We start from the raw sequence: 26364 nt of genomic DNA on the forward strand, positions 1-26364 counted from the left end.
GGAGATAGAGGGATGGATGGAGAGAGGAAGACAGAAACAGGAGAGAGCAAGAGAGGCAGAAAGTGACAGAGGGAAGACAGAGAGAGACGGGACACGGGCGGACAGAGAGGAGAGGAGAGGAGCCCGCCCCTGGCCCCGACTCACGCCCTTTTCCGTGCTTGTGATTCCAGGAGACGGAAGTTCCCGAAGCAATGAACTGAAGCGAAGATGCGAAGACCTGGAGGCTGAGCTCAAGGCCAAGGAGGCGGAGAACCAGGCGCTGCTGCAGGAGCTGGAGCAGAAGAACGCGCTGATCGCGGTGCTGGAGACCACGGTGAAGGAGCGAGAGAAGAAGTACCTGGAGGAGCTGAAGCTGAAGAGCCACAAGCTGAGCGTGCTGTCGGGCGAGCTGGAGCAGCGCGCCGGCACCATCGCCTACCTCACGTCGCAGCTGCACGCCACCAAGAAGAAGCTGCTGATGAGCCCGGCCGACGCGGGCGCCGCCGGCCCCGCGTCCTCGGCCGGCCCCGCCGCCGGCTACAAGCCCGCGCCCCCCAAGGAGAAGCTCCCCGAGACCCCGCGGCGCCGCATGAAAAAGAGCCTGTCGGCGCCGCTGAACCCGGAGTTCGAGGAGGTCTACAGACTGGGCTCGGAGAGCCGCAAGCTCCTTCTGCGCGAGCCGGTGGACGCCATGCCGGACCCCACCCCGTTTCTGCTGGCCCGGGAGGCGGCCGAGGTGCACCTCATCAAAGAAAGGCCTCTGGTCATCCCTCCCATCGCCTCGGAGCGCCCCTCGGGGGAGCAGCACAGCCCCGCCAGAGACAAGGCGCACAAGGCGCACGTCGGGGTGGCGCACCGCATCCATCACGTCCCGCCCGCCCAGGCGCAGCCCGAGGTGGAGACGCTGGCGGTGGATCAGGTTAACGGAAGCAAAGTTGTTAGGAAGCACTCAGGGGCCGATAGAACTGTTTGAGACAGAACCGAGCAGACCCTCTGTTCTATTGCTGTTTGTGCACTGTGATCACTACCAGGAGAAAACATTCGTCTACCGCTTTTCTTTTTTTTAAGCCCCATGCATGCCAGATTTTTTTCAGATCTGTCAAATTATTCTCGTCCCCCTTCTCCTCCTCCCTGCCCCTCTACCCAAACCAAAATCCGATTGCGTTCCTAATGCAGAATATGTATTTACCAAATGCTGTGGCCAAATACCCGCCTATCTGAATGCTTGCTTCTAACGCCATTTAATCAAAGCGCACATGTGAACAAAAAAGCACAGGCCGCAGTCTGCATTGTTACGCGATGTTAATGAACCCAGATAGTGACATACCTAATTATGAAGCCGGAACAACATGTATAAACTGACTTATGATCCCCCTTTGGAGTCTTCAGTATGTAATAGTTCATACATACGTGCCCCTGGAGACCATTGTCATTTCACGACGAACCTTTCACAGGCAGCATTGGCGACAATGCAGATATATGTATATGTCAAAAGGAACTAAATAAGATTGACACTACTCTTCATGTCACCTTGACCCTAATGTATGTTCATATTTTTTGTTATATTTTATTCCAAGTTTTGAAGATCCCAACAAACTTTATTTTCTAAACCTGCTATCGTTTTGTTTTGTGTCATTTATTAACCACCTGAGGAGGGGTAAGAGGGAGGGGGGAGGAGCAGTGGGTCCATTCAGTGGGTCGTATGTCCTCAGGCCGACTCTTGTCCAGAAGGCCTCTTCTCATGTCCCCCCTGAGCTCAATGGGTAAATGGATGCTGCAGTGGGAGACGGAAGCTTGGTGAAAGGAAAACTTCCAAATGGTTAGAGGGGTCCAAGAGACGTGGACTGCCTTGGAAGGTGGTGAGCTCCCCTCCCCCTTCAGCCAAACACCCAAACACACACACACACACACACACACACACACACACACATCCCCCCACAGAGAACAGAAAACCGGGGGATTCTCAGGTAGGAATTGAATGCCTCTTCTTGAGGTCCTTTCCAAACCTTAGATTTCGTGATTATGGCATGGTTTCATTTGCTGAAAAGGTAACCTTTCGGTCATATATTAACATTCAGATATTTCTGCAGTTAGGTTTCAGGAGCTGTTCGTAAAAATATATGCCTTGTAAAAATCTGCACAGTTTTTCCCGAGGCGCTAACTAACCCCTGATGCCCTGCCCAGTGTCCCCCAGCACACTCCAGCCTAGGCTTGCTTCTTGCTTGGCCTATTAAAGCCATGTGGGCACCAGCTCATGAGCTGATGGGAGCTACCCTGGGAGGGATCACGTCTAACTTAGAGGCACCGTCACCCACGATGGACAAGTACGTCTGTCTTCACCAGGAAGCCTTGCAGCCCATAGGCAGCAGCTGCTCCCACATGAACTTCCTTCTGCTGTAGGAAGGGTCTAGCATCACCTGGCTTATGGATTAATACAAAATGTAGGATTTGGGGGAAGGGAGATGAAAGCCACTACAGAATTTAGCTCCTCAGAAAATCATCTATCCATCCCCAAAAGATAACAGGCTAAAGGCAATATGGCTACAAGCACAACTGCTCACCAGGGTGTCCTAACAGGGAGAGGCACCTAAAAGCTTGCTTCGTGTCAGTGGATTTGGAGTCTGAGGGCCCAGATCTGAATCTTGGCTCTGTCTCTGAGTGGCCTTGGCAAGTCTCTGGGCCTCAGTTTCCTTCTCTGTAAATGAGGGTGTGGGACTAGATGCCTCTAAAGTCTCTTCGGCTCTAATTCTATGACACTTTAGGACTTCACAGATCTTTGCAGAATGGGGACTCCCACTGACCCAGTCTGCAAGGGCAGCAAGGTCTCACTTCAGCCTTCTTTTTGCACAGAACTGGGTTCTGGGCTGAGCCAATAATTATAGTCCAAAGAAACGTTTTTTGAAAGGAGGCATTGTTGAGGCTTAGGCTAAAACACCCCCTTAAGTCCTCTGGTGATCCCCATTATAACAGCATTCGTTTCAAGAGGGCATCAGGGGGGCACCTTTAGCTACTCAGAAGAGATCTCTGAGAAGAAAAACAAAACTTCCAGCAGATGCTAAAAATCCTTTGATTGTGTTTATTTGCCAAACACAGCAAATCATAATGAAAGAAATTACAAAGTAAATGAAACCACCTCCCCTTGATTGATGTTAGTGAATTATTCTTGGGAAAAGTTAAACATTTATTTTCAGATTGCAAAACCATCAATGACAATCTCTCCTGTACTGCAAAAATACACACAAGTGCGCCTCAATGCCTGGAGAATGATTCCAGGTTTTCTGGTTCTTCATGAGTTCCCAGAATATCCATTGCCACCATCGAAACTTAGAACTGGAAATCCAGTTTCTCCCATTCAAGAGCTAATCAGAATTCAAGGTGAGGCACACTCCTTGTAGCACCCAGTGTGAAATGTGCCTTGTGGTGAAGAGATCTGCTTCAAAAACTAAGCCAATTCCCATTGCATTCCTTCTCATGGATGTGGTGTAGACAGGTGTCCGGAAAGTATTCTAAAGGCCACAGAGAGGAGAAAACAGTGAGATCTCAGAGAAGATCTTATGGGAATAAGAAATAGCCCATGTGGTGCCTCTAAGTTTTAAAGGAGGGATCATTCAATTGAGTTGCAGTGTGTCCATCCCACATTGAGAGGATGATGAGGTTATTAGAGGAAGGCTTTGACATTGGTATGATGATGACATGGGATGGCTTGTCAAAAGCTAGCCCAATAGAATCAAATTTCCATGAGACCCTATTTCCATGGGTTCCCTCTATGGCTATTCCAGAAACAAGCAGGTGAGCTGCCATCTTGAGCTTGCCATACCCAACAATCCCACCAAGAATTCCATAAGCAACTAGATCATCCTACAGGGATAGACTGTTAAAAAGCATTTCTTATCTAAAACTTCAGTCTAAAGAAGCAAAAGAAACAAGGAACTTGTAGAAAATCCATGAGAAGGAAGGGGGCTGAGAAAGAGGACTCAGGCCTGCTCCCTTTAACCTGTAGTTTGAGACGATGCGCTTCGATGGGGATTATCTTCAGAACGGGCAGGTCCACCACCAGGACTTTGGGTTTGCTCTTAATAAGGCAGCCTTTCTCAATGTCCCAGTCAGCACCTTCTAGATACAGCCCCGACACAAAGCATCCTGTAGATACCAGGAAAAAAAATGAGGAGCTGAAATCGTGGTAACAGATGATCGATCTTTGGTGATTAAGCAGACCATATGCTGTCCCAGAGCTAAGATCTCCCTGTGGTGCATAATCCCTGCAATGATATCCGTGTGCCTGTCCTCTGGGTCTCTCATCCACATCCACAGGGAAGTGACTCAACAGATATGAAGAAATTAAATAATGTAAATTAACTAAAAATCCTTCCCTTCTGGGAACCCAGGGGCTGAGGGGCAGGAGGGGAACCTCAGAGTTTTCCTCCACAGATCCTTGAGAAACCATGCCGTAGCGGTCATCAGTGCCCTAAATGATCAACAATTAAATGCAGATTGCAACTGCATGATAGCATGATGTTACATAAATCAACAGTTAGACCTGAGCCTTTCTGCATCCCTCCAGGAAGATAAAGAAGTGTCCTTGCTCAGGGGGCCTGACCCATCTGTCTCAGGACCCATCTCACCCAGGATTAGATCTTCCCTGGCATCAGCTCCAGCTACAAAATGCTAGAGGTACTAGCCATGTTTCTCACTGGGTGATGTTTCTGAAAGGTTCACGTGAAAGTAACAACTGTTAATATGTTTAACAACTTTTCTCAATTACTCCTTTTACTTTGAATTGGTTTGGAGATGCCCTCCACTTGTAAGAACTCCACTCAAAGGAGCAGCCTTCACCATCAAGGCCTTATGTGATGATGATGACGATGATGATGATGATATACAAGGTGAAGAGGAATGGGTGACATTGGACAGCTCATCTAGCTTGGGAATGTGGTCAGAGACGCAAGGTCAGGCCCCCTCACCCCTTCTGACTTGGTCCTACCACTGATAACTGAAGCCAGACCCAGCCAGGAGGTTCAGGCAGGAAGAGGCCGAGGGTGACAGAGGCGGCCTGCAGAGGGATGGACCCCCGGAGTTGACAATACCTTGTCCTGCTCGTTCAGTCACCTCGTCTGCATCCTGGAATTTGGTCACTTGGGTAAACAAGGTGGAGCGATCCAGGGGCCAGCCATTCTTCCGACAGGTGGCCTGAACCAGAGCTGTGAGATAGGACTCGGGGACGTGTAGCCCTGACAGCCACATCACGTTGGGGTCACTATCTAAAATCTGGAAAGAAATAGAAAAGGGTGACCCTGTCACCTTCTTCCCGCCTTACAACAATGAAGCCCCAGACGCTTCTCTGCCCCTCCCAGGGGTCAGCCCTCGGGCGGCATGCGCAAGCAGGCTTCGGCAGAGGAAGGGCTCTTCTTAAGTTGCTGCTTCTGTTGCTGAGGAAACGCCATCACCCACGCCTTACCCAAGTCGTGTACTGAGCAAATCTCCGCAGGAAGTACACCATCCAGTTTCCAAGGGTCTTCAAGGTGTCAGGGGCGAGTTTCCTCCAGATGCCTGGGATGTTACCAATAAAAAGGGCCCGGGCAACATCATCCAGTTCATTGCTCATGCCGACTTCCCCAGCCAAGGCCTGCGGGCAGAATGGACAGAGCCCAAGCACAGGCAGCTCAGAAAACACTCCTCGAGCCCCGACCTCGCCCGCCTCCCTCCCACCTCACCCCACTCACCCTCTGGAGTTCAGCCAGAGATTTCGTCATGCGGATGGTCAGTTTGTTGAAACGCTCCAGCTCCTGCAGCAGCACCACCGTCGTGGGAGAGATGCCCAGTCCCAGGTGTTTGCGGATACTGTCCAAGTCAAACACTTTGGGCATTTTGTTTTCGATGTCCCGGGCAACCTGGGTGATGTAATCCTCCCGGCCGATGCCAGTGACAGATTCCCCTGAAACAGAAATACTGTTGAGCAAGGTCAACAGTCATCGGGGCCTCGCCCTCCAGGCAGACTGCTGATGCCACCTGTTCTCAGGAAAGCATCAGTGCAGTGGGGAAAGGGGAAAGGGAAGGAGAGAAGATTCATATCACCCCGAGGTGGACAAAATACCTCCGTGAGAGGACTCTACCTGTCTGTGGCTGTAATTCCAACAGGTGAGACCACATGGCCCGAGCAGCTTGGGTGTAGTATCCAATCTCAGCGTTTGAATGGAGCCCAAACACCTCTGGTGTGTTGGCGAGGGGAAGCGACTCAATTGCTTCTATAAAAGAGCGTAAGCAAAAGAAACTGGGACCTGTCATAGGAATGAGCAGACCCCTACGGGCAGAAGCCTTTGGAGCAAGAAAGGGACCCCAGAGACAGCAATGCTGATTCCCATAATAGTCATATTAATAATAACAATGATAGCTCTCATTTATGTAGTACTTTAAGGTTTGCAAAGTGCCTTGCACATAATATTTCATCAGTCTCTTTTGAGGAGTGATTGACTTTTTTTGGGGGGGGGGAGCCTGGCTCCCTATCTTAGCCAGGCTAGAAGCATAGTAGTCATTCACAAACCCAACCCCACCAGTGACTCTACAGGAGCTTTGACCTGCGCCATTTTCCACCTGGCTCAGTTTGTCCCCTCCTTAGACAACGTGGTGGTCCCAGAAGCTCATCCCACTGGTTCCAGATTTGGCATGGACACGTCATCAACTTTAGCCCCAACTCCTGTGTTCCACCAGCCATGGCCTTCCCAGTCGCAGGGACTACAGGTGTGCACCACTGCACCCAGAAGGTGTGGTTCTTTTAAACAAGGACGCCCCTGCACTCCAGAGGTTTGTTTCTTGGGGAAGTTGATGGAACAGCTCACCGCTAACATGGTCCCCTCACAGAAGGCGGGTTATACATTATCACAAGAGAATGCCAAATGTACATCAGGGGCTAGGGCTTAGAATGGCCAGTTTGGTCTACAAAAGGGAAGTCACTGACCAAACAAGACATCCAAGCGTACCCTCCAGAAGTCCAACTAGATAAAGGATGAGGGGAATTGCTGCAGAAATGGACGTCACCAAAACCTTTTTTTTGGGGGGGGGGTCAGAATTAGTTACATTTTACAGTATCTGAGCAGTCTCACCTACAAAATGCTCCTTGGTTTCACCCTCTGGGATTTTATAATCTACTTCCTTATTCCGGAAGAAGTGGAACGGTTGGAACGTGTCAAAGATGAAATCCCCTAGATACTCGTCCATGTAGATGGTCAGGATGCGCCGGTCAAAGCTGTCGATAGCCCGGCCTCCATACATGACCTACACACAAGGCAGAATCCGCCTAAGTGCCCAGCAGGGGACCACTGGCTGGACTGGCGTCACAGCTAGGACAGGATGGGGACTAGGCCTGGGATTTCACTCCCAGAGGGAGCTCCTGACAAAGAAACACTCTTTAGCAAGGCAGAGAATTTCTTGGGAACATGGAGAAGCTGAGTGATTCACTTGGGTGACCTGCACACAGCCAGAAAGGGACAGAGGTGAGACCTGAGACGGGGTCTTCCCAATCCGGCAGCCAGCTCTCTGTCCTCTAGACCACCCATCTATGTACAGAACAGGCATGATTTTCAAAGTTACCTTGTAACTTAGTTTTCTGACTTCCTGCAAGAGAGGACCCCAAGCACCCCCAAACTGGCAAGCAGCACTTTTTAAATGATGATCGTGGTGATCATTAACCTATCAATGGTTGGGGGGGGAGGGGACAAATTCCTTTGCAGATTTTGGATCCAAGCAAATACATGTAACAACGCCTGAACTTCTGAGCCTTTGAAAGGTCCATCCATGCCAAATGACCTCAGCCGTGTGGCACAGAGGAGCAGAGAAGGGCTGGGTGGTATGCTTAGGCACCCTGGCCATGAAGAAGAATCAAGTCTGATTCACTAGCGTTTTCAGTGGGCTGTACCTATGCTGCATCTCCAGACCCCTTTATCAGGCTGTTTAACAGGAGAGATTCCAGGGAGCCCCCATTTGGGTCTCTGCTTGAAACAAGAATCCACGGGATGAAGGAGAGAGGGTGACGAGAAGCCAGGCTGCTGCTCATACACGTGCATCTGCTTTGGCCCCGGCAGACATTCAGGAGTGACGCCATCCAACATCGGGCCCCACCAGAGCCCCCTTCTTGCCCTTCACCCTCTGACCCTGGAGGCATTCCTGCGGAAGGCCAGGCTTACCTCTCCAATGAGATACTTGAGACTCCCCCAGGGGATTTTGTTGTCATTTTGTTGGAAGGCTTTTGTCAAGTATGTGTTCAAGATCTCCATGCAGACCTAGGGAGGGAAGTCGAGGTGTGTAAAGACCAGGGGAGGCCTTGCTTCCCCACAACCCGCCCAGCCTCTTACTCTTTAGACCCTGGAAATAGACCCCCGCCCCCCATTCAATCCTGAAGGTGCCGCAGTACTGAAACAAGCGCCCGGGGGAGAAAGAGGCATGGTGGCATCAGCAGCACCATCTTAAACCTGGAAATCAGACTCATTGAAGTCATAGGGCACGTTCCAGCCGATCTTGCCAAACTTTCTTCTCTCCTGCACGACTGCATGGAAGAAGGCCAGCACGTAGATCAGGGACTTGTAGGCAGGGTGAGGACACTGATCCAGCATCTCATGGGAGATCTTGAAGTAGGTCGCCCTCATGTTCAACTTCAGGCCGTTGGGTGGCTCGGTGACCACCTTCAGAGAAGAGGAAAGAAGCCGGACTGAGTGTATCGGCTCCACGGTGCACGGGAACTGTGGGCGGCTAAGGGGGTATGGTTCTGCTTCTCCTCCCGCGCTCCTGGTCCCCCAGCCAAGGATGCACATGGTGCTCTCAGTGGTACAAGATCTAGGTTTCGATGTGGCCCCTGAAGAAGCCCCTGAACATCTCTCATTGGTGGGTTCTTGGCCTATCATGTGGAGGGGATTAAAATCTTCTCCACACCAGCCCTGTAGTGGGGCTGGGGGATGCATTATAAAAAAAAAAAACCACTTCTAAAATAATGCCTGTGATAATCGATTGAACAATGTGGGTCGACTATTCTGAGCTGATGGGAGTGGGGGTGAGGTGGAGAAGCCTCTGGTAAGAATAGAGTCTGGGTATTGCGGCCGTCTCTGGGCCCACTCTTGGACCATGGGCAGGTCCCTGGGCAGGTAGAAGGCATGGTCTGTGCTCTGGCCTCTTCTAAAGGACACACGAAGGCCAGTTGTGCATGTCCATTATCAAGGGACCAGAGCACAGGTCCCCACCCGACCTCAGGTACATACATACTCCTCGGGTTGGCCCCCACTACTCCACAGACACCCCATGTGTGCCTGCACTTTCACAATAGCGGGTAGAGACACAATTGCTCATCTCTATGTCCACGTGCAGTAAGATGGTTTCCTCCCACTAACAATATTTGATCATTCAAAAAGACTTTTCTCCCAAGGTGCCAGCCATGTCCCATGCATTCAAAAAGCTAAAAAAGATTCCTTGATATGATTTCCTCCAGCCCCTTCCTTTTTTTTTTTTTTTTTTTTTGCTTTTTGGTGAGGTAATCAGGGTTAAGTTACTTGCCCAGGGTCACACATAGCCCATAACATCTGGAGAGGAAGAGTAACTTCCCTAAAGTCACAGCCTGAGCCAGCAGAAAGATTCAGAATTCAAACCTCTCTCTTGTGCCATCCCTCTGCCCCTCCCAAGCCAAGACCCTCCTTCAACAACGACTGAAGATGGCAGAGCAGGAAGGCAGAAGGGGATGGTCTCCATTCTCCCTGCTGAGCCATCTCTCCAGATGGTCCCCTCCCAGACAGTTGCTGGGCATCCGGTAATAAGGACGGATGGATAGAAAGACTCACGGCCGAGTCTGTGTCTCCCAGTCCCGTACCTTTAAGGACTTCTGCAGGATTCCGATGGGAAAGCCTTTAGTGGGGTCAGTGGTGAGCCACAGGCGGAAGTCTGGGTGGGGCCTTGTGATTCTCTCCAGAGACTTCTCCAGGTCCTTAAGCCATTTGACAAGGAGGTGGCAGTTCTGCAGCATCAGCCACTGACCCCGGGCCACAGCGGTCCCCAGCAGATGCAATGCCACCTGTGCCAATCACAGCAGAAAAGTCATGAGCTGGTGCCTCCGAGCAGAAGAAGCCCAGCCCCGTCCTTTCACGGAAGAGTGGCCTAGGGAGATGGCAACGTGACTTAGCCACACAGCTAGTACGGGTCAGAGGCAAGGTTTGAAAACCACAACTCCGTAAGCATTGTGGGAGAGGCAGCCCGGCCCCGGGATTCAGGTCCTACCCTGTCTTATTCTAGTGGTATAACCCAAGGTGAATCACCAAACCTCTCCATCCCCCAACCCCAGCTCCCTAAGACTATTCATTATGGAGGAGTCCCTGCTCCGGGGTGGTGGATGGTGCTTCCACACCAGAAGCTCCTTACAGCACTAAAATCATGGGTCTGAACCAAAACCCAATACTCTCCCTTCAACCTATCGGACCCAGGCCTTGCCCCAGCAGAAGTCCAGACACTACTTGTCCCAGGGACTCATTCCAACCTCAGCATATCGTGCAGAGGGTTGACTTTTCTACATGGAACAGCAGGGAGTCAGCAGCTGGCAGCTGCTCACGGGGCAGGCACACAGCTACACCCAGGCAAACCCAGGTGGATTTTAGACAACTGCACACTATTTAGAATATCACAAGTGTAGCAACTCTGCTCTGTGGTGACCATGCTGAAGGTGCAGACCCTACACTCTGTTTCAGGAAACATGGAATACATGTTCTGTTCATCATAATCTCTTCCTCAACATTAAAAAAAAAATCAAATTTCCCAAAGCAATGGTCTCTCCTTTATCACAGTGGCTTGAGAGGACCGCATTGGCTGATCACATTGTGCCAAAAGCCTTCATGGGCTTATGTTTCCTTGGTCATAATTCGGCCCTCAATATATCTGAATCTGTGTAATAAAAGGATGCTCATATGAAATTCCGAATTAGTTACTATTCCATAAAGACAGAAATGCAACTCATTTTCAGGAAAGGATCTGTAGGGAAAACTGTCCTTGGGTTAATGAAGGTAAATACCAACATACAAAAGCTACCTCAACTTCCCAGATAGCAAGACCACCCCTGCAAAGACATACAAACAGACACAGACAGACAGACAGACAGACACACACACACACACACACACACACACACACACACACACACAGAGACTTTAGGAACTGAACTTCACCAGAACAAATTACCTTCTCTTGGCCTTGACCCATTGCAAGGAATTTGAGACGATTTCCTCCAAAGCCACATCTATCAGCTAATTTCATCAGATCACTGGCAGGGTCTGAGCCAGGACTCAGAATGAAAACAATGGGTGAATTTGGAGTGCTCTGTTCAAAAATGGCTTCAAAGCTGATCATTGGGGGTTGAACATACCTAGGCAGGAGAAAGAGTGCAGATAAGGTTTCTTCACTTGCTCATAGAATTATTCTCCTCTCTTTAGGGAGGAAATTTAATTAGCGGATGATCCTTGAAGTTGGGAACATGAATTCAATGTCAATGGCTTTCTTGACATTCATCAACTACAGCTGGGAAAGGAGGGTAGAGATCTCCAAATTCAAAGTCTAGTCAACACTGCCCATGATCTGTCGAGCAGACAGAAATTCAATAAGAAAAAAAATGTAAACATGAAGGAAGACATGAAGGAAACCAGACAATCCAGATGACTGAGAATTCAATCACAAATCTGGGGGTCCATCATCACAAAGAACACCACTATCCCTTTGTATGGGATGTGCATAGACTAGCATGTGCATGGAAAACCTTTAACAAAATCCTCCCCTGAAAGAAAAAATTTTAAAAAAAAATCCTCCTGTCATGCCCATCATGGTAGGACATGACCTGGGTCATTGGACGCTCTGCTTGGGGGACACAAGCACCAGCAGGTGCTACCAAGCTGGAAAGACTTTGTGTGTTCCCCAAGTGACCGATAATATCTCTGTGATCCAAGGCCCAGTACAGCTAAAAGGATAGCCCCCAGAAATTCTTAAAAACTATCCATGAAGTCATGTAGGGGTTGCAATGGACCCTGGTGAAACAAGCATCCACCAACTTTCTACCTGACCTCTCACCTCTCCCCGCTCCAGCCCATCCTCCACAAAGCTTCCAAAGTCACATGCCTAAAAGCACAGGGACACATTGCTATCTTGCTTGAGAAGTTTCAGGGGCTCTCTATTGCCTCTAGGATGAAACACAAAGTCTTCTGTTTGGCATTTAAAGCCCTTCATGATCTGACTCTGGCCTTTTTATTTACGACTTCCTCCTTTTAACACTAGCCATTATTCTCATCAGTTTTCGTGGATGTAATTACCACCTCCATGCTGAAGATTCTCAAACCTACCTCTCCTGCCCCAACCTCTCTGCTGACCCCCAGTCTCACATCTCCAACTGCCTTTCAGACATCCTGAACTGGAAGTCCAGTAGACATTGTAAACTCAACATGTCCTAACAGAACTCATTAGCTTTCTCCCTAAACCCTCTACCTTCCCTATTACTACAAAGGCTCCATCATCCTCCTAGTCCCTCAGGCTCAGAGTCATCCTGAATTCTGCACCATCTCTCACCGCTCCCCCCCCAAAATCCAAGCTATTGTCAGGCCTGTGGATTTCACTTTTGCGACATCTCTCAAATACGCCCCCTTCTCTCCTCTGCCATTGTTCCCACCCTAGAGCAAACCCTCCTCACACCTGGACTATCACAATAGCAGCTGGTGGGTCTTTCTGCCTCAGATCTCTCTCCACTCCAATCCATCCTCCATTCAGCCGCTGAAGTGACTTTCCTAGAGCACAGGTTTGACCGTGTCACCCCCCTCCTCAATAAACTCCAGTGGCTCCCTCTTACCTCTAGGATCAAAGACAAAATGCCGTTTGTTGTTCAAGGCCCTTCATAACCTGCCCCTCCCTACCTTTCCAGTCTTCTTACACCTTACTCCCTGACACATATTCTGTGGCCTCCTGGCCATTCCTTGAACAATCCAAGGGTTTTCTCAAGGTCTTCCCCAGGCCTGCAACACACTCTCCCTTCAACTCTTCCTATTGACCTTCTGGGCTTCCTTCAAATCCCATTTTCTACAGGGAGCTTTTCCCAACCTCTCTTAATTCTAGCACCATCCCTCTCTTCATTATTTCCTATTTTACTTCTCTAATTATTTATCCCGTCCATAGCTTGTTTGTACATATTTGTTTGCTTACTGTCTCCCCCATTAGACTGGAATCTTCTTGAGGGCAGGAACTGCCCTTTGCCTCTTTTTATATCCCAAGTGCTTAGAGTCCTCCCTCTCAAGACTACCTTGTATTCATTTCGCACACCTTGTCTACATGTTGTTTTGCCCAACAGATTGTAACCTCCTGCAGGGTAGAGGCTGTCCCTTTTGTCTCTCTACCCCCAGTCATCAGCACAGTGCCTGGCACATAGGCAATGCCTAATGAATACTTGTGGATGGACTGACTGATTGATTAAGTTAGGATCATCACTTGTGCAGCTGTGAGGAGGATGGGTTAGGAAGTTAGAAAATGGAGGGAGACCAATGAAGGAATTACTGTCAGACTAGTTGAGGCTAGAGGTGGAGACCTTCAAACAACCATTTTTCAGGGATGTGATGAGGATTCCTAATATAAGTACGGGTCAGACACTAGATGGTATCTGATGTCTATTCCAACTCTTTTCTTTTTTTTTTTTTGGCTAGGCAGTGGGGTTAAGTGACTTGCCCAGGGTCACACAGCTAGTAAGTGTCAAGTGTCTGAGGCCGGATTTGAACTCAGGTCCTCCTGACTCCAGGGCCGGTGCTCTATCCACTGCACCACTTAGCTGCCCCTATTCCAACTCTTAAATAATGGGTTGGGGGTCCTGAGAGATGAAGGGATTTGCCCAGGATCCCATGGCCAGATTGTGTCAGAGGCAGGATTAGAATCTGCCTCCCTAACTATGACACCAGTTAGCTCTCTAGCTGTTATGAATTTTCATAGGCTTTTAGAGCAGGTACCTCATCTGTCTCATTTGATGACTAATTCAAATGTAGCTTCCTGACACTCTTAGCATGTTTTTACTGAGGTGGACAGTGCATATTGATATACACATCTTCTTTGCGGTGAGCGCAGAGATCCCAAAGCTTTCTCCGTCATTACAAAACTCTTCCTGAAAGTCGCAGGGAAGATGACGAAGGCCACAGACAGGGCTAAGCAAAAACCTCTTACTTACTTTTCCCCCATGGTCACAGTCACATAATCAGTAACTGCCCGATATACCCGGTCCACTCGGAAACATCGCAGAAGAAGCAGCTTCTCAAAATCAGTCACACGGCTGTCATAGCCCAGGGGGAATGGAAACTGTTCCAGTGAATCCAGGTCATACCACTGGGACAAAAGATGGCAGAGTTGATCAGATCAGAAAAGATATGGGCCCAGCTGTTACGGGACAGTCTCTGCTTTCCATCTCATCTCCAGCCAACCAGCTTAAAGTCTAGCTCAACAAGGACAACTTAATTTAGTGATGCTTGTGGATTTCCAGCTTATAAAGAGGTATCAAGAGGGGAATGGGGATGAAATGCAGAGATACAGTCCGTTACTTACCAACCCAAAAAAGTATTCTGGTCTAGAAAGGCCTTAACCTTTAAAGTTTAGATTCTTAACTTTTCTTGTGTCATGGACCCCCCTTTGGCATTTAGTCTGGGGCAACCTACAGACCTCAGAATCATATTTTTAAATGCATAAAATAAAACAGCCAGAATTACAGCCTATCAGTTAGGAAACAAATGATATTGAAATGCAGTTAGCAAAAAAAACTTTTTTTTTTTTTTAAATAAAGTCAGTGGACCCCAGGTTAAGAATCGCCGGCTTCAACCAAAGTTATAGTTTGGGGATTGGAAGGCAATTAGGAGAAGATGCAAGCGTGTGCAGACACAGTCACGTCGCTCACCTCCTTCCAGATGTGACTCTGCTTCTCTACATCGTCAGGAAGTCTCCCAAAGGTGTCTGGAAATAGCTCAGATAAAAGCATAATGTCTTCCCAGCCCTGATCAGCCAGCCAAGTGCAAGGCTTTTTTCGCTTGTTCTTCTCCAGGGAAATGTTTCCTGTTCACAGCAAGGGAAGACAAGGAACCCTTATGGCCTGCCGGTGGACACCAAGAAGACACACAATCCGGAGCACTCCCCTTTCTCTCGTATGTGGGCAAAGGGATACAGGAATCAAAAGAGAATGGTCACCATTTCCCTTAAATGAGTCCAATCCGTCAAACCCAGACGTGACGGCTCACTGCAAAATCAGCACAGCTACAAAGGGAGAAGCCAAGTTGTAAATCTAATCCAATTCGATTTGGGTTTTCAGTAGACTTTTTTAACGTCTTCAATACAGATTAGGAAAGTTGGGGGAGAAATGTGAAATTGTGCAAACTCGTTTCATTACCTTTCAAAAAGAAATCCAGCTCGTCCTGAGGGACTCTGCCATCCGCTTGCTCTATCTTGATGGTCATATTAAAAGAAAAGAGCAGCTTGTGTCTTTCAAATAACCCTGTGATGAAAACACCAGGGAAGACTGAGGAAGCGTCCACTCCAATCCAGTCAGTTGGTCAGCCCCTCACAAAAGGGCCCCTCCACCCCCTCTGCTGCCCAGCTATCCTGGCCTGCCCACCCTTCCAACAGGGCACACCACACCTCCTGGCTCAGGCCAGGGACACTCCTCACTCCTCCCCTCCTCTTCCAGGCTCCCCTGGCTTCTTACAAGACTCAACTCTCATTCCCATCTTCAGCAGGAGGCCCTTTCTGGTCCCTCTAGCTGATAGTGCCTTCCCCTTCAGATTACTTTCCACCCATTCTGTATGTGGCTGGCATGGACCTAGTTAATTACATGGTACCCCCCACCCCATCAGGACAGGAGCTCCTTGAAGGAAGGGGACCGTGGTTGTTAGTTGCTGTTGTTATTTGAGGGTTCTTTTGCCTTGATACATATAGCCAGTGCTTAGTACAGTCATCTAAGGCTATTTTAAATTGAATGGGGAGTGGGAGAAGGAGAGGGAAAGATAAATGTTTGTTAATTAAAAAATAAAAATTTTTAAAGAAAAAAAGTAACTTTAGTTAAACCTCACTTCCTTTTTTGATCAAGTTTCTAGATTGGGGATAGAAATATCTCGTGTTTGTAGATAAAACAAAAAGATGCAGGTTAAAATGATAGAAGAGTTAGGAGGATTTGGAACAGATTGAAATGACAGAACACCACTTAAGAGATTGCTATCATTTTGAAGGGCATTTTGGAGGGGAATGTTCCAGGGATCTATCCTTGGCCCTGGGCTGCTAAACCTTTTTATAAGTGACTTGAATGAAGGTATAAATGGTATTCTTATCAAATGAGCAGATAACATGAAGCTGAGAAGGATGACTAACACACTGAATGGCAAAATTCAGATAGAAAAAAATGGGCTGAAACAACAAAGAAAATCAGAACTGAATGCTATATAATTATAATGAATAAATTTGATCCTGAAGAAGAGAAAGGATATGAAAATGCACGTCCCTTCTTTGCAGAGGTGGGAGACCAGAGGTTTGGAATACTGTATATGCTGTCAGATTTTGTTGAGGTATTGTTTAGTTTTGCTAAATTACTTTCCCCCCCCTCCCCTTTTTACTCTTTCCTATAGGGCAGGGCTTCTTAAACTTTTTCCACTCCTGACCCCTTCAGTACTTCTTAAACTGTGGGTCGTGACTGTGGGTCATGACACCACAGTTTAAGAACCACTGCTAGGGTATAGCATTCTGGGCAGGGGTGGAAGGAAGGATATTTTGGGAAATGAAAGTCAGGTAAAAACAAAAGCTATCAAAATTTTTAAAAAGAAAAGAATGTCTAGTGAAATGGAATTTAATAGAATAAATGTAAAGTCCCATATTTGGATTCAAGAAATCAATTGCACAAATACAGAATAAGGAAAAGTATGACTAGATAACAGTTCTTGTGAAAAAGTACTGGGGACAAGGGGCAGCTAGGTGGCCCATTGGTAGAGCTCTGGCCTTGGAGTCAGGAGGAACAGAGTTCAAATCAGACCTCAGACACTTGACACTTACTAGCTGTGTGACTCTGGGCAACTCACTTACCCCCACCATTGCCTCACCAAAAGGCAAAAAAAAAGTACTGGGGACCGTAAGTGTTACATAAAGCAACAGTGAAATGTGACAACCAAAAAAAAAAAAAAATACAATCTTCATTGCATTATGAGAGGACATGTCCAGAACAAAGAAAGTGACTAGAACTAGAATAAGAGAGGGATGCTGGTGTATATCCAGAGGAGGGTGACCAAGATAGTGACAGACCTGGATATGCTATACCAAGATACCATTGTATAAAAGGAAAGGAAAAACGGTATAGTCAAGAACGTTGGACTTAAGTCATGAGACATGGGTTCAAAGCACAGCTCTAACCCTGGGGAAATCTTCACATCTAAGCCTCAGTTTCCTCAACTGTAAAATGGTGGTGATAATATCTGTACCACTTCCTTCATAGGATTGATGCGAGGAAAATATTTTGTTAACTTACACTATAGTAGCACTACAGAAAAATTGATTATTATCCTAGCTGTCTTCAAGGACAGAGAGAGAGGAGAGAAAGAAGAGAGGGAAAGAGAGAGGAGGGGAGAGAGAAAAGAGGGCAAGGAAAGAAGAGAGAGAAAGAGAGAGGAGAGGAGAGAGAAGAGAGAGAGAGGAAAGAGAGAGGAGAGAAAGAAGAGAGAAAGAGAGAGGAGAGGAGAGAGAAGAGAGAGGAGAGAGAAGAGAAAGAGGAAAGAGAGAGGAGAGGAGAGAGAAAAGAGAGGAGAGAGAAGAGAAAGAGGAAAGAGAGAGGAGAGAAAGAAGAGAGAAAAAGAGATAGGAGAGAGAAGAAAGAGGAAAGACAGAGGAGAGAAAGAAGAGAGAGAAAGAGAGAGGAGAGGAGACAGGAGAGAGAGGAGAGAGAGAGAGGAGAAAAAGACAGACAGAAGAGAGACAGAGAGACATAGAGAAATACAGAGAGAGGAGAAAAACAGAGACCAACAGAGACAGAGAAAGACAGACAGAGACAGAGACAGACAGACAGACAGAGAAGTAAGAGATTTTTGCTTGAAATACAAACCAGTTGGCTAACAATTAGAGCTTTATAAAATTACGATTCTCTGCCTCAGAAAGAAGCAGGTTCTTCTCCCTGTAGACACTAGATGAATACGTTGTGTGGATATTCTTATTCAGGTAAAGGATGGACTACGTGATCTCTGAGGTCCCTTCCAAATCGGAGATTCTGTCATTCTGACATTTTAACAAACCTTTCTTCTTATAACCTGAATTATCAACCACAATCTCTGTAAACACAAATTTTCATAGACAGGTTTCCCTAAAGGCAGGGACTGCACGTATTATACTTAAATTACCACAACTTGTGTGACTGACCTAACCCCCTTAAATTCAGTAATTACTACTGAGTGCAATGCCCACAAAACTAAGGACACGTATTCATCTGTCTAGAGAGGCATGCCCACCTGTGCAGCCGTAGTTGTAGATGTTGAAAGTTAGAGTGTCCATAATGTTTTTTAACCTCCTTGAAAGATAAGAATCAGGCAAAGATTTCTTAAGTGAGAAAGTGAAGACCTCTAAGAAGGCGGACAACGAATACTGATACATGGTGTTCACGAGTGCCATTTCTGATAAAACAAAGAACAAGATGGCGCCCCTCTTGGCAGCAGGCCGGTAGCCGTCACGCAGTCGGTCAATGTCCACTGCTGTCTTTTCAGCCAATTTTAGTTTCTCTGATACCTAAAGGAAAGGTCTGCATCAGAACATGTTTGTTTGTTTTCACATAAAGGAAATCTGTAAAATCGTGAAGGTGCCATTTTGTGACAGGCTGGAAAATTAGGAGGGAAAGAAAAGCAAGACACGAGTATGATACCTACAAGTAACTGAAAGAAATCTGCCAGGCCAATGAGACTCAGAGGGCTGGGCTGCCCTGCTACAAGGGCTCCAGGATGCAAAGTCATAGTTTGTCGGCAGCTTCGGTCTCTGGCCACAGCTCTAAGTACGGCATCTCCCCCACGTTACCTGCCTCTTCCTTGGCCCCCAGGCCCCCCTGACTCCACACCCGTCACTCTCTCCCCTACATGTAATGGTGACCCCAGAGGAGCAGCCTTGCGTAAGGCACACGTGGGGCGAGTAGCGATGCCACGCGCACACGGCCAACGTGTGCGCAAGGAGCTGCCCTTACCTCGGTGGCTTTCATCTTTGCCTCCTCGAGCGTCTGCACCAGGTCCACGTTATCCAACATGTTGCCCGTGGACGTCGCCAGCTCTCGGAGGAGGGAGTCTTCCAGGTCTTTCAGCAGGTTTTTGTTCTCGCTCGTCTCCTGGATGAGGTGCTCTCTCTGCTCCTCCAGCTCTCTTCTCTCGTAGGCCACGATGACGCTGAGCAGCTGGTCCTCGAGGCCTTTCAATGTGACTACGGACAGGACACGGAGACTGATCTTATTTTCAGGATTTTTCAAATACACAGTGCTTTCCGATTTTTTATCGGTCCTTGTGTCATCACATAGTACAAGTCAGTCAGTGCACAGAGCCAGAAGTGCGGCACAGCCCCTGCGCTTGAGGAGCTCATAGTCTATCGGTGAATACAACGTGAAGATGCAAAAGTAAATGATAATTGCAAAGATCAGGGAGAACGTCCTCTAGGAAGGAGATGGCCCACAAACTTTAGAACTGAAGGAAGAAAAGAATCTACGACATAGTGGTGAGGAGAGAGGGAGAGAGGGCATTCCAGAGAGAGAGAACAAAACTAGAGTTTTGTTACTATGCCAGCTGTCTTCAAGGACAGAGAGAGACGAGAGAAAGAAGAGAGAGGAAGAAAGAGGAGAGGAGAGAGAAAAGAGAGAGAGAGAGGAAAAAGAGAGAGAGAGAGAGAGAGAGAGAGAGAGAGGAAAGAGAGAGGGGGGGAGAGAGAGAGAGAGAGAGAGGAGAGAGACAGAGACAGAGACAGAGACAGAGAAGAAACGGGATCCTGAGTTCAGCAAGTAGTAAAAGGCTACTTTGGCTGGAGCAGGGATTGTGCGAAAGGGAACACCATGAATATCTGGAACGTGAAGAGGAGTAATGGAAAATTATCTCGTATTTACTTATCTCTGCAAATGTTGTAGATCCTAAGTAGAATGTAAACTCCTTTAGAGAAAGTGACCATTTTGCCTTCACATCTCCAGTGCCCACCACAGGGCCTGGCACATGGTAGATACTTACTGTTTGTTGTTTGTCCTTCCTTCTTGGAGAGGACCAATGACATCAGGAAGGTGATGTCATGACTTACACGTGAATTGGATTTAAGTGAGGCAGCGCTGTGCAAAGTCACCAGCCTCACTTTCTCCCCCGAGCCATCTGGGTCCAGTGGCTAGATATAGATCAGGAGGACTGGAGATGGACCCGGATGCTGTGGGAGACTTGGCCTTTTTAAGTTAACATCTTTTCTAGGTCTCAGTTTGTCTGAGGCAACGCCCATTCAGTGATTAAGACTAGGTAAGAAAGGAGGCAAAGAATGGCCTCTTTTATCTATTAAAAAAAACAATCAGTCTAGGAGGGGAGGACCCGGGGTTTCTGGCCAAAACAGAAACAATTGCTATTTACATTCACTCTGAGCCATCAGAACCCAAACCATGCCTTGCACATGGTAGATGCTTATAAATGCTTACTGAATAGATGAATAAAAAGTAAGCTACAGTCAGATTGTGAAGGACTTCAAAAGCTGTACTTTATCCTAGACTGGGGAGCCACTGAGTATTCTCAAACAAGGGAATGACATTGTTAAAACGATGCTATAGAAGTGTTAGTTATCAGTATTATTATTATTATTAAACTGGAATTCGGCAACCACAATGGAGGATTTAGCTTTAAATCTAATGATACTCTGGGAGGACTCCATAATCACAGCTCCTTGAACAGACAGAGCACTAGACTTGGAATAAGAGAGATCTGGGTTCAAATTCTGACTCTGACACTGTGTGACTCCCAGAAATTCAGTTCACCTCTGTAGCACTCAGTTTCCTCAACTCTAACATCAAGGGGTGGACTGGATGGCTTCCGAGACCTCTTACAGGTCTAAATCTATGACCCAATGATTCAAGACAAGGATCCTGTCCGTTCTCACCGGTGTAGTTGATCACCATGGCTTTTCCAAACACGGATGGAGAATATTTGGGATTGGCCAGTTTGGTGTTCAGGTAGAGTTTGAAATTCACATCATAGTCAACTTCTTTGTCCCCCAATATGATGAACTGTCGTCCCTGAATGTTTTTCACATTTTTTTCCAATACGTTATCAATCACTGGGTCAATATATTCATCCACATCTTGGAACAAGAAAGGGGTACCGTACTTTATGGACATTTCAAGCTGTTTGAGGAAATCGGGGTCATTAAAAGAAGCAACCTGAAAAAAGACCATAACAAATGGAAAGTGAATACACCCTCACCAAAAGAGGGGGAGCTGAGATTCTTAGTCTTTTTTTGCATCCCAGACCCCATGGGCAGTCAATCTGGTAAGGCCTCTGGAGCTTTTCTCAGGATAATGTTCTTAAATGGACGTAACAAAATACATAGGATTGCAAAGGAGCTAATTACAGTGAAATACAGTTCAGTTATCAAAATATTTTTAATAACCAAGTTCTTAGATCACTGATTAAGAGCCACTGAGTAGAGGAATGGGGTGCCAGTAAAGGCTGCCTTTGAAATGGAGAGCAGAAGTGCTAGAAGACAAAAGAGGGCAGAGATTGGAACAAGGAAGTGTGTAAGAGAGAAGAAAGTGTGTGTGTGTGTGTGTTTCTGTGAGTACGTCTCTGTGTGTGTCTACGTGTCTCTGTGTTCATCTGTATCTATGTGTATCTGTATGTCCATATGTCTGTGTGACTATATATGCATATATCCATACACGTTCATGTGTCTGTGTGTGGGTGTGAAGCCCAGGAGGGAAGTGCTAGCTGGAAAGGAAGAAGCTGTGGTCACTCGCTCCACATTTGCTGGCAGTGTCACAGAACCAGGACAGAAGGGTCCTCGGAGGCCATCTCATACACCATGTGCCTGCCACAGAATCCTCTCCACTCCAGCCCCAGCAAGGGGTCAAGCAGCCTTCCCTTGAGGGCCTCCACTGAGGGGGAGCCCTCTGCCCCCCAGAAAAGCCCCCTCCACTTTTATGCAGCCCTGATGAGCTGACATTGCTGTTTCCCTACATCAACCCCAAAGCTGCCTCTCTGCACCTTCTACCCCTTGGCCCACACTTGGCTGTTGAGGCTAAGAGGACTGAGTTTAATCACTCTTCCATATTGGAAGTTAGCTCTGATATACCCCCATAAAGCAAAACATTGCCATCTCATTCTACACATCCTCATACTGCATGAGCTCAAGGCCCTGAATCACCTTGATCACACTCCTTTCTAAAACATGGCATACGTGATTGAACATGATCCCCCAGACACAGCCTGACCAGGGCAGAGGACAATGGAACCAGGACTTCTCCCACTGGGTTTTTGGCTGCAATGTCACATTGTTACCTCCTATTGAGCCAGGAGGAGAGGAGAGCAATCTGTATTTCCTTATTCTGAGGACCTCCTGATGTGGAAATCCCTCCACCAATGCAGACTGGCAACTGCTCTGCAATTTATAGTCTTTGAGAGTCGTCTGGGCTCTGAGAGGTTAACTTACTTGCCCAGGGTCACACAGTCAGGATGTATCCATAGTGCAGAAAGTCCACTAAACTCCCTACATCATTCATAAAACCTGAGCCTTCTTCATCTTGCTCTTGTGGAATTGATTTTTGAACCAAAGTGTAAAACTTTACATTTATTCTCATTCAAATCCTGCCTCAGATATTTATGAGCTGTACGACCCTGGCCAAGTCACTTGATCTCTGTTTGCCTCCACTTCCTCATCTATAAAATAGGGGTGACAATAACACCTGCCTTCCAGGGTTGTATCCTTTCATCTGAGGATCAAATGAGATAATAGTTGTAAAGTGCTTTGTAATCGTAAAGTAAAATAGTAAAGTGTAAAAGTAAAATAGTAAAGTGCTTTGTAACAGTAAAGTGTAAAAGTAAAATATTTAAATGCTTTGCAAACTTTAAAGAACCATATAAATGTTAGCTATTATTATTGTTATTATTATTATTATTAGCTTTGGCCCAACACTCTAGCCTATTGACATCTTTATGGATTCTGACTCTGTCATCTAACTCACTAGCTTTTTTGCATCATCTCTGTCTCATCCACAAATTTGAAAAGTGCGCCATTTATGCAAGCCACTGACTGTTTAAAATGTTAAAAGGATACAGGGCTGACCACAAACTTCCAACTTGCCATCCCTAGGTCTTTTCTATCAGTACTTGAGTAAGGACTGTCAAATTCACAATCATTTCACAGCATGTAGGGTCAGAAGAGTCGCTGATAACATCAGCCCTACCCGGAGGTTATTTTTCTCTTCTTTTCTCTTTATCCAGTTGAGGGCTTGCTGCTGGGGATCGATACACAGAGGAAAGCGACTAGCTCGAGTGGTGAGAATGCCGTTCTGAACAGATAGCTCATCAGGAGGCAGGCCCTGGGAGCCCCACCTGCAGATCAGAACATCAGAAAATCAGTGCTGCATGCAAGGCTTCCTTGATTGTTTTTAGTGCGTTGCTCAGTCTCAATGCCAAAGGTTGAGCAGAAAGTTGTCTGGCTCTAGTGGAACGGCACAGACCACTGACCTGGTGCCCAGTATCAGGAGGAGACATCTGCCGGCTCCATCCCCGCTCTAGGGAAGAAGTGGAGGCCGGCCTCTATTTCCATAATAAATCTGCCCGAGCCTGGCTTCCTCCAGCACCACCCCCCACCCTGCTGTCCCCTCCCAAGCCTTGTGCCGTGGTACGATAGCACCGGTCTCTCGGCTGAAGAGCGTCACCTACCTACTGATCTCTACGTCATCCGTGAGCAAGCTTTCTAGTCGAAAAGGCTGGCTCAGAGGAATTTCCCGTTCCAGTAAATCTCCTTGCCACACCACATTGACCATCTCATTTCGAAACTCCCAGTTGAAGGCCCCTTCGTAGCTCAGGAAGGCTGAGCAGAGCAGACAGTCGCCCAACAACTTGAATCTCCGGTGTATCAGCTCATCCAAGTCAGTCATCCATCTGACGGGGAAGAGATAGTCAGCCCAGGTCAGTCATTAGGTTCAGACTCAAATGGGTAGGAACTTCAGAAGACTCACAACATTCTCCCAGCAGCGCTAGAAGTCTACCTGCCAAATTCTGCCAAGTCAGCTATTTCTTCAGGCTGGTAGAGACATACCACCAGATGAGGAATTGGTAACATTAGCAAAGCAGCCGTGCCCAAAAGCACGGCCGTGGGACAATACTACCCACCACATTTAAGAACTAACAGATTACAGCTCTACTCGCTGGCTTCTCAAGCCGCAAAAGACCCCGCAGGTCACTTTATCACCCTGCCAGCCGTGGTGTTGACTCCCACAACCATCGGCATCAGACACTGAGCCGGAAGCCACCAATCCCCAAGTTCCAGGTGCCTCAGGGATCTGTCATATGCCTTATGACATCTGTCCTTTTCTAGTCCCACAGTTGCACTGGGTCCTTTGCACTCACCAGGATATAAAGTCTCTTTACAAACAACCTTTGCATGCCTTAGATACACAGAAAAGAAGCCTCTTGCCGAGTAAGTCTAGCCACAGGAGCCATTTTACAATGGCGACCATCCCAATTCAATCTGCTCACCTTCTGGATTCAACATAAGAAACTTTTCCTAATTTTCTGTCATGACATTAAGCTAACCTCACGTTTTCTGAGCCCAAGCCAGAAATCAGCTTGTCGGCAGCAATCAGCCGCCTTTCCATGATCTCGGCTTCTTCCTGGAGCTGTTGCTTTTCCAATATGGCTGCCTCATATTTGGCTCCCAACGCTTCCAGTTCGGCCTGAAGTGTGGCCAGCTCGTTCTGAATTCTTTCCAGTTCTCTCTTACTGAGGAAATAGTTCCTCTCCAGCCTTGCCACCTGTTATTTTAAAGAGTAGACACAAAGCCTGAGAATTGGGGAAGGGAGAGGGGCTACAAGGACACAGGCCCTGTTCTAAGGCTTGGACCACACCTATGTGATCCAGTGAAGGATTCAGGGGACCACGTGATTTAGTGCCACAGGCTACCACCGAACCTGCACTTCTTTCTTCAGCTACTTTCTTAACTCCCTGCTTCCAAGATTCAATCCTTCAACACAATTAGACCAATTCAATTTGCATGTAAGTGAACATGAGGTCACATTTCTGTGTGTGTGTATGTGTATATATACGTGTGTGTGGATATGTTTATATATATGGATATATATGACCCCTATTTCAAAGCCCATTGATATAGGACGATCTCCTTATTGATGGAGATAAAGGCCCTGCCCTGTGTGAGGGGCAGGAGGCAAGAGCACTCTTCAGCATAATCCCCTCTGGACACTCATTAAGCTTCAGGTCTTCAAGTGTTCAGTCGTGTCAAGTGAAGATAGAAGAGGCCAACCCCACTTCCGATTGCTAAAGGAAAAGATTCTGGGAAGAGCTGGCAGGCCCCATCATGTCCCTGTCCCCAACCTGCTACTCCAGAGACTTCGGGGAGTTTTTCACTTGGGTGAGACCTCGGACGCTCTTGGATGAGCGCAAGTATTTCACTACCAATAGGAGAGCTCCTTCATTCTGTATTGTCGGGTATGTCTTCTATGTAAGTCTTCTCTGATTTCCGTTAGGATTTGGATAAATGGCTTATTTGCTATTATCTATGTGTGTTCATCATGGACTTGGTATTAGGTGGGGAAGGGGTCAAGCCTTGGATATAGACCTTGGGGTCCTCCTTCCTCACCAAAATGACAAAATGATCCAAAGTTAGATGGAACCTGATCATATCCCCTAAATGAATGATATTTGAGAAAACAGATAAACTTCTAGCCCCACATCCCCTTTATCTGAGGAGAAGAGAATAGCCTCCCATCCCAACTTCTTGCTTCCCTTCTTGGCAGGAATTTAAAGTCTCCCTTGGAGAAAGATGAGAGAGAAGAGGTTAGAAATATTTATTCTCCTTCCCTTTGAGCCATAAGACAGCTCTCTCCTTAAACACAGGCCTCTCTGTATTTGTGGGCCCCTCACTATACATGGGGCTCACCTTTTTTTTCTCCCTGCAGATATATAATACATATATGTGTGCATAAACACATATATGTGTATATGTATGTATGTATGTATATGTATATGTGTGTATATATATATATATATATATATATAATTTCCATGTGTACCCTGGTGACTTCTAGCATTAAGATATGGCTCCAGGGTAAAAGTGCAGAACAGGGCGTTTAAAGGCGAGGATGGCACCAGTAAGTTATTGCTTTGCTTTTTA

At 47.1% G+C, this 26364-nt stretch overlaps 2 protein-coding genes across 6 annotated transcripts in view; one reads left to right on the forward strand and one right to left on the reverse strand.

Annotated features, from left to right (window-relative positions):
- CCDC92 (coiled-coil domain containing 92) overlaps positions 1 to 1594 on the forward strand; it is a 44598-nt gene extending 43004 nt beyond the window's left edge. For all 5 annotated transcript variants that reach the window (XM_027853458.1, XM_027853456.1, XM_027853460.1 and 2 more), the window contains one exon: positions 171 to 1594. In XM_027853458.1, coding sequence (XP_027709259.1) covers positions 171 to 952 — 782 coding nt within the window. In that variant the 3' untranslated portion in view covers positions 953 to 1594. The remainder of the gene's footprint in view (positions 1 to 170) is intronic.
- Positions 1595 to 3041: 1447 nt separating this feature from the next.
- The window catches only part of DNAH10 (dynein axonemal heavy chain 10), a 165725-nt gene continuing 142402 nt past the window's right edge, over positions 3042 to 26364 (reverse strand). The window contains exons 60-79 of the mRNA XM_027853515.1: positions 24771 to 24988; positions 23895 to 24116; positions 23414 to 23561; positions 21112 to 21391; positions 19193 to 19422; positions 18474 to 18747; positions 15386 to 15490; positions 14900 to 15054; positions 14183 to 14337; positions 11179 to 11362; positions 9824 to 10024; positions 8442 to 8651; positions 8157 to 8252; positions 7077 to 7248; positions 6090 to 6221; positions 5700 to 5911; positions 5424 to 5602; positions 5064 to 5233; positions 3974 to 4119; positions 3042 to 3485 (exon numbers count right to left, since the gene is read on the reverse strand). Of these exons, the coding sequence (XP_027709316.1) occupies positions 3339 to 3485; positions 3974 to 4119; positions 5064 to 5233; positions 5424 to 5602; positions 5700 to 5911; positions 6090 to 6221; positions 7077 to 7248; positions 8157 to 8252; positions 8442 to 8651; positions 9824 to 10024; positions 11179 to 11362; positions 14183 to 14337; positions 14900 to 15054; positions 15386 to 15490; positions 18474 to 18747; positions 19193 to 19422; positions 21112 to 21391; positions 23414 to 23561; positions 23895 to 24116; positions 24771 to 24988 (3636 nt within the window). The 3' untranslated portion in view covers positions 3042 to 3338. The remainder of the gene's footprint in view (positions 3486 to 3973; positions 4120 to 5063; positions 5234 to 5423; positions 5603 to 5699; positions 5912 to 6089; positions 6222 to 7076; positions 7249 to 8156; positions 8253 to 8441; positions 8652 to 9823; positions 10025 to 11178; positions 11363 to 14182; positions 14338 to 14899; positions 15055 to 15385; positions 15491 to 18473; positions 18748 to 19192; positions 19423 to 21111; positions 21392 to 23413; positions 23562 to 23894; positions 24117 to 24770; positions 24989 to 26364) is intronic.

This window comes from Vombatus ursinus, unplaced genomic scaffold (assembly GCF_900497805.2).
Source record: "Vombatus ursinus unplaced genomic scaffold, bare-nosed wombat genome assembly UNPS02009994.1, whole genome shotgun sequence".
Classification (NCBI taxonomy): Eukaryota; Metazoa; Chordata; class Mammalia; order Diprotodontia; family Vombatidae; genus Vombatus; species Vombatus ursinus.